The sequence below is a fragment of the Heloderma suspectum genome, chromosome 2 (assembly GCF_057233095.1).
Source record: "Heloderma suspectum isolate Gila_16-S chromosome 2, 16-S_ref, whole genome shotgun sequence".
Lineage (NCBI taxonomy): Eukaryota > Metazoa > Chordata > Lepidosauria > Squamata > Helodermatidae > Heloderma > Heloderma suspectum.
Window position 1 is genome coordinate 49133886 of NC_139459.1, and position 10457 is coordinate 49144342.

General features: G+C 45.4%; 1 protein-coding gene across 1 annotated transcript; it reads right to left on the minus strand.

The window, feature by feature from the left end:
- Positions 1–3377: 3377 nt before the first annotated feature.
- On the minus strand, positions 3378–10162 carry NSA2 (NSA2 ribosome biogenesis factor). The gene is made up of 6 exons (XM_084833472.1): positions 10093–10162; positions 7697–7884; positions 7164–7314; positions 6626–6805; positions 5721–5913; positions 3378–3623 (listed from the first exon to the last, which is right to left on the minus strand). Exons 1-6 carry the CDS (start codon positions 10093–10095, stop codon positions 3556–3558), a joined length of 783 nt encoding a protein of 260 aa, XP_084689598.1. The 5' UTR covers positions 10096–10162; the 3' UTR covers positions 3378–3555.
- Positions 10163–10457: the final 295 nt, after the last annotated feature.

Consider the following 10457-nt stretch of genomic DNA (forward strand, 5'->3'; position numbering starts at 1 on the left):
AGGATGCTGAATAAGGTGCCTAGTCAAGCACATATTATACTAGCGTTGAAGTAACTGCAGTAGCTACCAAACCAAGCTCAAGGGCTTGCTGCTGGCATATAAAGCCCTGAACAGCTTGGGACCAGGTTAGCATAGCACTGCTTGATGTTCAGAATAAAACCTTAACTGTTTCTGCGCCTATTTGCATTTAACCAGGCTCTACGGAAAGATGCAGACACTCATCAGTTTTGTCAGAATGGGGCTTTGCTAGAAGGGAGCTCACATGCCCCCCTCACACAGTCCTGAATGCAGGCGGGGGAGCGGTATCCTAGCTCTCAAGCAGTATATAGGGATCCTCTGTTTAAGGGGGACTCCTGGGACAATCAAAGTTCCCCCTTGTGTGGCAGAGCCCTACAGGCATAGGTGCTAAATGCAGGACCAGGGCTGTGGTATACGTTGGCATGGCTGATGGGCACAATCCCACTCTCATGCATTCAGGAATGTGTGAAGACAGTGCAAACTCCCTCACCCCACCATTATGTCTCCTCAAGAGAAAGGTCACTTGTCTTGAGCTCTTGAAGGAGCATTCTTCCATTTTGGGTTCTTTTCTGACTAAAATTCATACTTCTGGCAGAAGGTGTTGAGAACCCCCAGGATGATGGTCCTGTGGGATCTCAACTTCCATGCCAAGGCCGCTGTATCCGGGGCGGCTCAGAACTTCATGGCCGCCATGACAACCATGGGGCTGTCCCAACATGTCATCGGCCCAACGCATATAAAAGGACACACGCTTGATCTGGTTTTCTCGACTGGGCAGGTGGATGGTGATCTGAAAGTGGAGGAATTAACATCTGTCCTTTTGTCATGGTCAGATCACTTCCTGCTGAGGTTTAGACTCCTGGCGGCCTTTCCCCTCTGCAAGGGTGGGGGACCTATTAAAATGGTCCGCCCCCGGAGATGAATGGATTCCGATGGATTCCAGAGGGCTCTGGGGGATTTTCCTGCTGGTGTGGCTGGTGCTCCTGTCGAAGCCCAGGTCACTCTGTGGAATGCAGAGATGACTCGGGCGGTTGACACGATCGCGCCCAAGCGCCCTCTCCCTCTGAGCAGAGCCCGGCCAGCTCCTTGGTATACACCTGAGCTGAGGGCAATGAAGCAAGAGGGGAGACGGCTAGAACGCAGGTGGAGGAAAACCTGTGCTGAGTCTGACCGAACACAGGTAAGAGCCCACTATCGAGCCTACTCTGTGGCGGTGAGGGTGGCAAAGAGGCAGTTCTTTTCCACCAGCATTGCATCTTCTCAGTATCGTCCAGCGGAGCTTTTCCAAGTGGTTCGCGGCCTGTTACATTCTGGGCCAGGGAGAGAGACGGTGGAACCCTCGGTAGCACGCTGTGACAAGTTTGCGCAGCACTTTGAGGATAAAGTCGCTCAGATTCGTCATGAATTGGACACCACCATTAATGCAGTTCCATTGGTAGAGGCGTTCAGAGGACCGTCTGGTCCAGTTTTATTGGATGAGTTTCAGTTACTGAGGCCTGAGGATGCGGACAAGGTGCTTGGCCAAGTCCGATCGACCACTTGTGTGCTTGACCCTTGCCCTTCATGGCTTATTAAATCAAACGAGGGGTTGTCCGGCTGGGTCCAGGAGGTTGTAAATTCCTCCTTGAGAGAGGGAGTGGTGCCTGCTGCTTTAAAAGAGGCAGTAATTAGACCACTCCTGAAAAAGCCTAACCTGGACCCAGAGGATGTTAACAATTATAGGCCAGTGGCCAACATCCCCTTCCTGGGCAAGGTGCTTGAGCGGGTGGTTGTAGGACAGCTCCAGGCACTCTTGAATGAAATGGATTATCTAGATCCATTTCAATCGGGCTTCAGGCCTGGTTTTGGAACGGAAACTGCCTTGGTCGCCCTGTGGGATGACCTCTGCCGGGAGAGGGACGGGGAGTGCGACCCTGTTGATTCTCCTGGACCTCTCAGCGGCTTTCGATACCATCGACCATGGTATCCTGGATAGGTTGTCTGGGTTAGGAGTTGGAGGCACTGCACTACAGTGGTTCTGCTCCTACTTGGATGGCCAATTCCAGAAGGTGGTGCTGGGAGATTATTGCTCTGTGCCATGGCAATTGTGCCATGGGGTTCCACAGGGCTCTATTTTATCCCCCATGCTGTTTAACATCTACATGAAACCGCTGGGGGAGGTTATCCGGAGGTGTGGGCTGAGGTGCCATCAATATGCCGATGACACCCAGCTCTACCCCTCTTTCTCATCAAACCCAGGTGAGGCAGTGGCTGTTCTGAACCAGTGCCTGGGCACGGTAATGGACTGGATGAGGGCTAATAAACTGAAACTCAATCCAGACAAGACGGAGATACTGTTAGTGGGTGGTTCATCTGCCCCGCTAGGTGATATTCAACCTGTTCTGGAGGGGGTTGCACTCCCCCTAAAGGACCAGGTTCGTAGTTTGGGGGTGCTCTTGGATCCAGAACTGTCACTTGAGGCACAGGTGAACTCAGTGGCACGGAGCACTTTTTATCAGCTTAGGCTGGTATACCAACTACGCCCTTATCTGGACAGAGATAGCCTAGCTACAGTTATCCATGCTCTGATAACTTCTCGTCTGGATTACTGCAATGCGTTACACGTGGGGCTACCTTTGAAAACGGTCCGGAAACTTCAGCTGGTCCAAAATAGGGCAGCAAGATTGTTAACAGGGACTGGCCTGCGAGCTCATATTACGCCAGTACTTTTCCAGCTGCACTGGCTGCCAGTCCATTTCCGGGCCCGATTCAAAGTGCTGGTGTTAACATTCAAAGCCCTTAATGGCTTGGGGCCAGGTTACCTGAAGGATTGCCTCCTCCCATATGTGCCTGCCCGGACCTTAAGATCATCATCAGCGGCCCTTCTCCGTGAGCCCCTGCCAAAGGAAGTGAGGCGGGTGGCTACTAGGAGGAGGGCTTTTTCTGTTGTGGCACCCCGGCTCTGGAATGAGCTCCCTAGTGAAGTTCGCCTGGCGCCTACATTGTACTCCTTTCGGTGCCAGGTGAAGACCTTTTTATTTTCCCAGGCATTTTAGCTTTCTAAATTTTTACCTTTGCTTTTTTAAATCTGTATTTTAAACTCCTGTACTGCTGCTAGGTTTTATTGTGGGTGTATTGTTATATTGTGGTTTTAATGTTCTATATATTTTAAATTGTTTTATTGTGTGTTGTTTGGTTTTAATTTTTGTGAACCGCCCAGAGAGCTTCGGCTATTGGGCGGTATAGAAATTAATTAAATAAATAAATAAATAAATAGGTAGCCTCCTGCAATTTCCTCTTAATTTCTAGAAGCAATAGCGGATTTAATAACCTACATCCAACCAGGCAGAAATCCTTGCAATGATTAGGATTCAGCGAGCTTTGATAGAACTTGGTTTCCTTTATTATTGGTAATGTTCAAAGAAAAATCAGTTCTCAGACTGTCAGTCCTCTGTCTCCAGATGCTGATGCTTTGACAAGTTCTTTATCTGCAAATATTTTGAGGGGGTCATCAGTTCGGAAATGTTATTGTGCATGCAAACAACTGCATTGTGCCACTTACACAAGCAGCACTGCATTAATGCAGCCATCGTTTTCTGGATTGTTGGTTACTTGTGCATATTTCCCTGAAAAAGACAGAAGTTGTATAAGAATATTTAATAAAATGAGACTTTAAGTTGCACTAAGTTCATAAAAGGCCCCGGCTCGTGTGTTTGTTTATTGCCCACACACCAACAACCACTGTAGTACAGTTAAAGTAGCACCTGCCGAAGTTCTCTCCCTGACATGGCCGGTACCTGGCAATGAACTAGTTAGCCTTTGTCCTGGCTCCACAGTGGCAAAAGGAGCTGAAGTGGTAGTAAGGAGCCTCCGCTATCCTCACCTCCTCCTTCCTTCACCAGTGGAATATGCTTCAACTGAGAGATGGATCTTGCAAGATGTTATGTGGGGAAGCAAGTTGGAGGGGAAGGTGAGTGGTTCACAGCACAAACCCATCCTTCCACAAAATCATGTATAGTTAAGAGGAGCCATGTCTCAAGAAGCAGTTGAGGCCTGTTTGATTTACATATCTCTGATAAATAACGTTTACATCTGATAATCCTAACACTTCCTAAAGGGAAGAGGCAGAATAAAAAAAAAAGCAGAAGAAAACTTTATGGGACCTAAAGGCGGAAGCTGTTCTTAAAATCAGTAGGCAGGCAAGGGAACTTTATAGACCAGCTTTTCCCAACCTGGTGCCCTCTAGATGTTTTGAACTACAACTCCCATCACCCCAACCATGCTGGCGGGGGTTTGTAGGAGTTGGAGCCCAAAACATCTTGAGGGCACCAGGGTGGGGAAGGCTGTTGTAGACAGATCTAAAGCAGGCATGGGCAACTTTGGAGGGAGGGGCTGCACTGGACCCCCCCCCTCCGAACACTCCAGTGGGCACCCCCCCCCCTTGAAGTGGCCATGGAAGTGGGGAGTGCATGCCTTGTTTCCTAGCAGAATTGCTGGGAATCCAGCTGCAGTGGGGGTCATGCCATGGAGGTAGGGGACCCAGTTTAGATTTTAAAGGGAGGCAGAGCAAGAACTCGGTATCTAACCTACCACATCTTTGGCAGTAGGGCCCTAGGATGCTGTTAATTCTGAATCCAAGCCTATCTTTTTTTTTTATACAGTACAATTAAGCTAGCTTGTTTTGTGACTCTGATCCAGCAGGCATAGCCATCTAAAAACAAAAGAAAAGCCATGCTGGATCAGACCAATGGTCTCTCTAGCCCAGCATTCTTTTCACACAGTAGCCAACCAGCTGCTCGTGGGCTTGAGTGCAATAGCACCTTCCAGCTTGGGCTCCTAGCAACTGGTATACAGAGACATACGGCTTCTGATACTGTTGGTACCATATAGCCATCAGAACAAGTGTAGACATAGATGTATCCTCCATGAATTTGTCTAACCCCCTTTTGAAGCCATTCAAACTGGTGACCATTACTACATCTTGCAGTATCGAATTCCATAGTTTTAACTATGCGCTGTGTGACGAAGTTAACAAAGCTTCATCTCCAAGGGTCATTTAGACCGTTCTTGATATAAGACTGGGGCCTGTATGAGTACCTTTGGACAAAGCAGTGGTAAAGTAACATTCTTTTAACATGACTGAAATAGTCAGCATTTCAGCAGAAACATTCTCCATTGCAATAAGCTTGAGCAATGTAGTTTCAGAATAAACTGAACAACTTCCTCCAACCACAGCAAGATGGCATTAAGTTGTATTTTGGGTACGTTTAATTTCTCTTGACTACTTGGAAGATCAGAAATGAAGTAAAACCTAGACATCTCAGAGGGACTACACCATAAGACATGTTAAATATATACTGATTTTGGCTTTGATCTAAAGAATTGTAATAAAATAAAAATAAAATGTAATTAATTAAACAAATGGTATGGGGGGATCTATGCCTATCAGAAGTAGGGGGCAATCCCTTGTTCCCTGCTTAGAAGACCCTAGCAGCTGCTGCTGGGAAAAGCTAGGTTATTAACATCACAGCAGGGCTGGAGGAATTTAACCCCCACTTCTTCTGAAAGGTGCTTTGCATTGGGAGGAAATACACCATTAGTACCATTATTTAAAACCTGCACATTAAAAGGCATGAGACACTTTTAATGACATGTCTAATTTGGTCCTTACGCATGCTTTCTGTCCATTACTTACAACGTGTAACTGGTAGTTGGATACTTACCCCAGACTACTTTGCCCCCTTGCGTTACGAGACCAAGCTCACTCACATTCACCTCGATGACTGTACCTTTTGTAATTACCCCCAAAGTTGTATATAGAGGAGATGAGGGGTTCTTTTTTACACCAAGAATAGGTAGACAAAAAGTGGCTTTAAGTTCAGGATGTGTTACATGGGCCTTCTTAAATCGCAAACCCTGTTAGGTAATAAGATTAATATATATATTAAATTCTTCATAAATAATCATACAAACATGAGAATGTAGCTATTCCTATTCCTCTTTGAATTCCAAGCATGTGCAATCAGGTTAAGTTTTAACACTGCACAAAATTAGAAATAGTTCTCTATTAGACATACAATATTATATACTAGCTTCTTAGTGTTTTTTTTTTTAATACTTTAAGGGCACAATCCTATCCAGATAGTCACCAGCCTCTGAAATCAGAGGCTGCCAACTATCCAGGGCGACTGGAGCATGGAGGGGCTCTTCTCCTCCATGCTCTACCCACCCTGCATTTTTGCCTAGACAGACGATTTCCCCACTCCTGGGACCACCCCTTTTCATTCTATGCACTCTGCAGCCGAGCCTGGAGACACAGCCAGTGCAGAGAGAACCCACTGGTTGCAAGGGGGTGGGGAGCACGGTTTCTGGGAACCGAAAAATCCTATGGCCATCTAGACAGTGTCTACTGGCCATAGGATTGCTCCCTAAATTATTGTAGTAACGGAAGCCAGCTAATTAACAAAGCCCTTTGCAGCCCTACCTCTAAAATGTAGATAATTCTTCTCAGTTCAAAGAAAAATGTCTTCTTTTACACTATAGTTGGAAGTACCACACTTTTTCTAAAAGACAATCATGGAACAATGAATAAGTACATACTGATTAATCAAGCTTTGAGAGCATTTACCATTGGTCGAATGAATCGTTCATATTTTGGAGGTTTTCGGGTAAAGCCATCCCCAACAAAACACACTTTAGTAACCATTCTCTTCCATGCCTTCTTCTTTCTCTTTCCTGTACGGATCACCTTGAGTACTTCTGTCTCTCCTTGGGCACGGACTTTGGGTACAGGCACCTCCCATTTCCCCTGGAAAGAAACAGCGAGTATTATTAGGAGTGCAAAAAGTGGAGGACGACTGAGATGAACACAGTATTAACCAATAACAACAATATATTTTTTAACAAGACTAGCTGCTTTTTAAAATGGGAATTAGCTGCCACTTATTCAGCAAAAAGGTATCACTATGGTTGTGCAGGGGTCTGCAAGTTTTGGCTTGGCTCAGTAGCCAGTTGTTATTTGCTCTTATCATCAACCCTTAGCCTGCCCTCCAGTCCTCTGAGCATGCCAGAAGACTAATGGGCCAGAGGCAAATACCTTGTATCATGCTGAGCTTTACAACAGGCAGAAGACATACACTGCTTCCATCTGCACCTCTATTACTTACCGCTTTCTCTTTCCGCTTCTGTTTGATCATGTTGGAGAGAACCTTGGCTCGGGACTGGCCCTCTCTGTCCAGCAGGTATGCTGGCACAGCACCTTCTGGGGTCTTGTCATCATTCTTCTGCTTGGTATTTCTCTTTTCATGCATTTTAATCCTAGAGGAATAGATTGTACATAGATTTTTTTTTTTAAACCCGACAAGCACAAGTTATAAGTTTGGAATGAAAACTATTTGAACATAGCTGTAGCAAAACACATCTTATATTGATCACAATGCTTTTTCAACAGGGGGATGAATCATCCTAACTAAGCCAACTATGCAAAATTAATGCCAAATGTAGACTAGTGAGGCATTTTCCCTGAGGAAGTTACGCAGAGCCAAAGAAAAGTGTATTCATTCTGGCATAAGTGTATAAGGGCCCAGTAACGGACGAAAATACGTTTCAAGTAGTATTCCACTGGGGCCAAGTATGAACTATACCAATAATTCATGATTATACCAAAGTAGACCAGTTCTACAAAAGGGTTTCCACTCACGTCTTTTTCATTTGTATCTTCTCTGCATGCCGCTGTTTATGATAAAGTTTGGCTTTCAACCCAATCATTTTCTTGGCTTTCTTTGAGCGCTCATGAGCCTCACGGCCCTCTTTCTTCCTCTTCTTCTCATGGTAATCCAAGCGATAACCATATCGCTTCCGGTGTAACTCTATATACTCATTTTGTGGCTGAAAAGTGCAAGGAAAATAAATATTTAGAGGTTTTTAAAAAATTCAAATGCCAACAATACATGCTGAGCGTTCTTTTCTATTTGTAGCAAAACTAAGCCTGTCAAAAAAACACTTTTGTTAAAGTTGTAAATCAGATCGACTGCTTGATGTCTCATACTTCAATTTAAATCCATGTTATTAATTAAAGTAACACTTTCACTTTGTAAAAAAATTAAGAAAAACCCTTTAGGGAACAATCCTATACATGTTTACACAGAAAAAAGTCCTACAACTCCCAGCATTCCCCAGTCATGTAGCATTTTTTTCTGTCTAAACATGCATAGGATTATACCCTTAGGGCGCAATCCTATCAGGATAGGTGGCCACCTCCGAACTCGGAGGCGACTGCCTGTCCAGTGCAGGGCAGGAGTAGTGTTGAGGGGATCATCCCCTCCACGCTTCAGCCGCCCTGCCTTCGCAGCTAGACAGCTGATTTCATCTGTTTAGCTGTGGGAAGTCAGAGCGGAGGGGATGGACAGTAGACGCCAGATGACGCATAGGAAGCATCGGAATGGCACTTCTGCCTTCCCCCAGCAATGCCCCGTTTTCACCGCTCAGTGCTCCTCTTCCAAGCGTGGGGCCGTTCCGTGTTGCCTACAAGGCGATGCGGGAGGGGGTGGAGGGTGGTTTTCAGGGAACCGACCTATCTATCCTATGGCTTTCTAGCTGCTGACTGTTGGCCAATGGATTGCGCCCTTACCCACCTAAATAAATTCAAATACCTTCAATATTCTCAATTAATGAGAACACATTTTAAAAAAAGGATAATGGCAACAGGCAAGTGAATTCATGCTATACTGCTCCTACCACACAATAAATTATTTTAGCTTATTATGATTAAACAGAGACTTGCGTGTGGTTTTGCCACAGTTGCTGGCATCAGTATCTGAAAGCAGGCAGGGCTCAAGGCCCAACAACCGTCTAAATCTAGTAAACTAAGGGTGCAATCCTATGCATGCTCAGACAGAGAAAAGGCCTACAACTCCCAGCATCCCCTGGATTGCACCCTTAGCCACATGAATGAGTACACAGGATTGCCCATGGGTAACCAGTCTAAATCAAGATATTTTCCTTAAAGAGATACCACCACAAAACAAAACGCACAGAAAGCCATTGCCACATGTCCATTTTATTTTCAATATCTATGTTCCAGCTTTTTCCAGAAAAAAAGAAAAAACAACCACCTAGGTGTCTCAAAGGAATTTCAGAGTGAAACTCTAGCATGGAACAGCTAAATTACAATTTATCAAAAAGTTCAATTCTACCAGGGGTAGCCTGAATCAAAATAACTGCATCCCCCTAGAAGTGTTAATTAGCATACCAATGACAGGATGTTTGTGTTATCGATAGCGCTTTGTGAATGGCTACAAACAATTTTATATGTATTTATATAATTATCAGTTTGTACTGTTTGCATTTCATTTCTCTCTAAGCTCACTACTAACAATCTCTGTGCAAAAATACCAGGCGAATGTAGGACAACCCTTCCTGCCTCTGATGAAGTGGATTCTAATCCCCCAAAAGCTTATACCATAATAAATTTGTTAGCCTTTAAGGTACTGCAACACTCTGTTGCTTTTGCTGCCAGAGACTAACACAACTATCCCTCTGGGAATGTATGAGGGACAAAGAAAAATATTACCTTCAGATTCTTTCTACTGTTGAATTAGACAAAGATAATAAAGCTTTTGAACTTTAGGGGCACAATCCTATGGAGGTTTAGACAGCAAACATTCTTAAAACTCCCAGCATGGCTGGTGAATGGTGGGTGTTGTAGGGCTTTTTTTTCCTGTCTAAACTTGGATACAATTGCAGCCTAAATGTTGCCTGTCGCTTACCCATCGATACGTTATATGGAAGAGTTAGTACAATCCTGCACATGGCTACTTGGAAGCAAACCCCATTGACTTCAATAGGGTTTACTCCGAGATAAGTGAGTATAGGATTCCAGCTTCAGTTATGTATGTGACTGGACTGCAGAATTTTATACTACTTCTATAGCTACAATAACATAAAAATACAGATTTCTAACAGCCGCTCCTCGGCTGCCGCCATGGGGAGTCTCAGGGGCGCCTTGAACCGCTACCCTCCTCCTTTGAAGAAGCCTCTCGCCAGCGAACGACTCTGCTCAGACTCAGAGCCGAGGTCGCCAACCCCCTCTCTCACCATGACGGCTCCGCGCCTTGGAACCAACTAGACTCCCGCTCGGCGCCGCTCCGTCCCGTCCACCGGCCTCGAAAGCAAAAGGTGGTGCTACTCTGAAACGGCCCCGGGTCGCAACTGGTCCCGTTCTCCATCGTTCCGCATCCGAGTAAACAGGCCCGGCTGTTTGGCGTTCCTCCATGCAAACGAGCGCGTTGCTGCTTCTCTCCGCTGCTCCGGCCAGTTTGGAGTTCAGGAGAAAGAGGAAAGATAGAACTACTAAGACAGTTATTGGCTGGATTTTTTTATGTGAAGTCTACATGATGCCTTCCGGAACGAATTAGTAGGGAGGGAAAACAAAAATGGTGACACCCCGGCGGAAGTAGCGT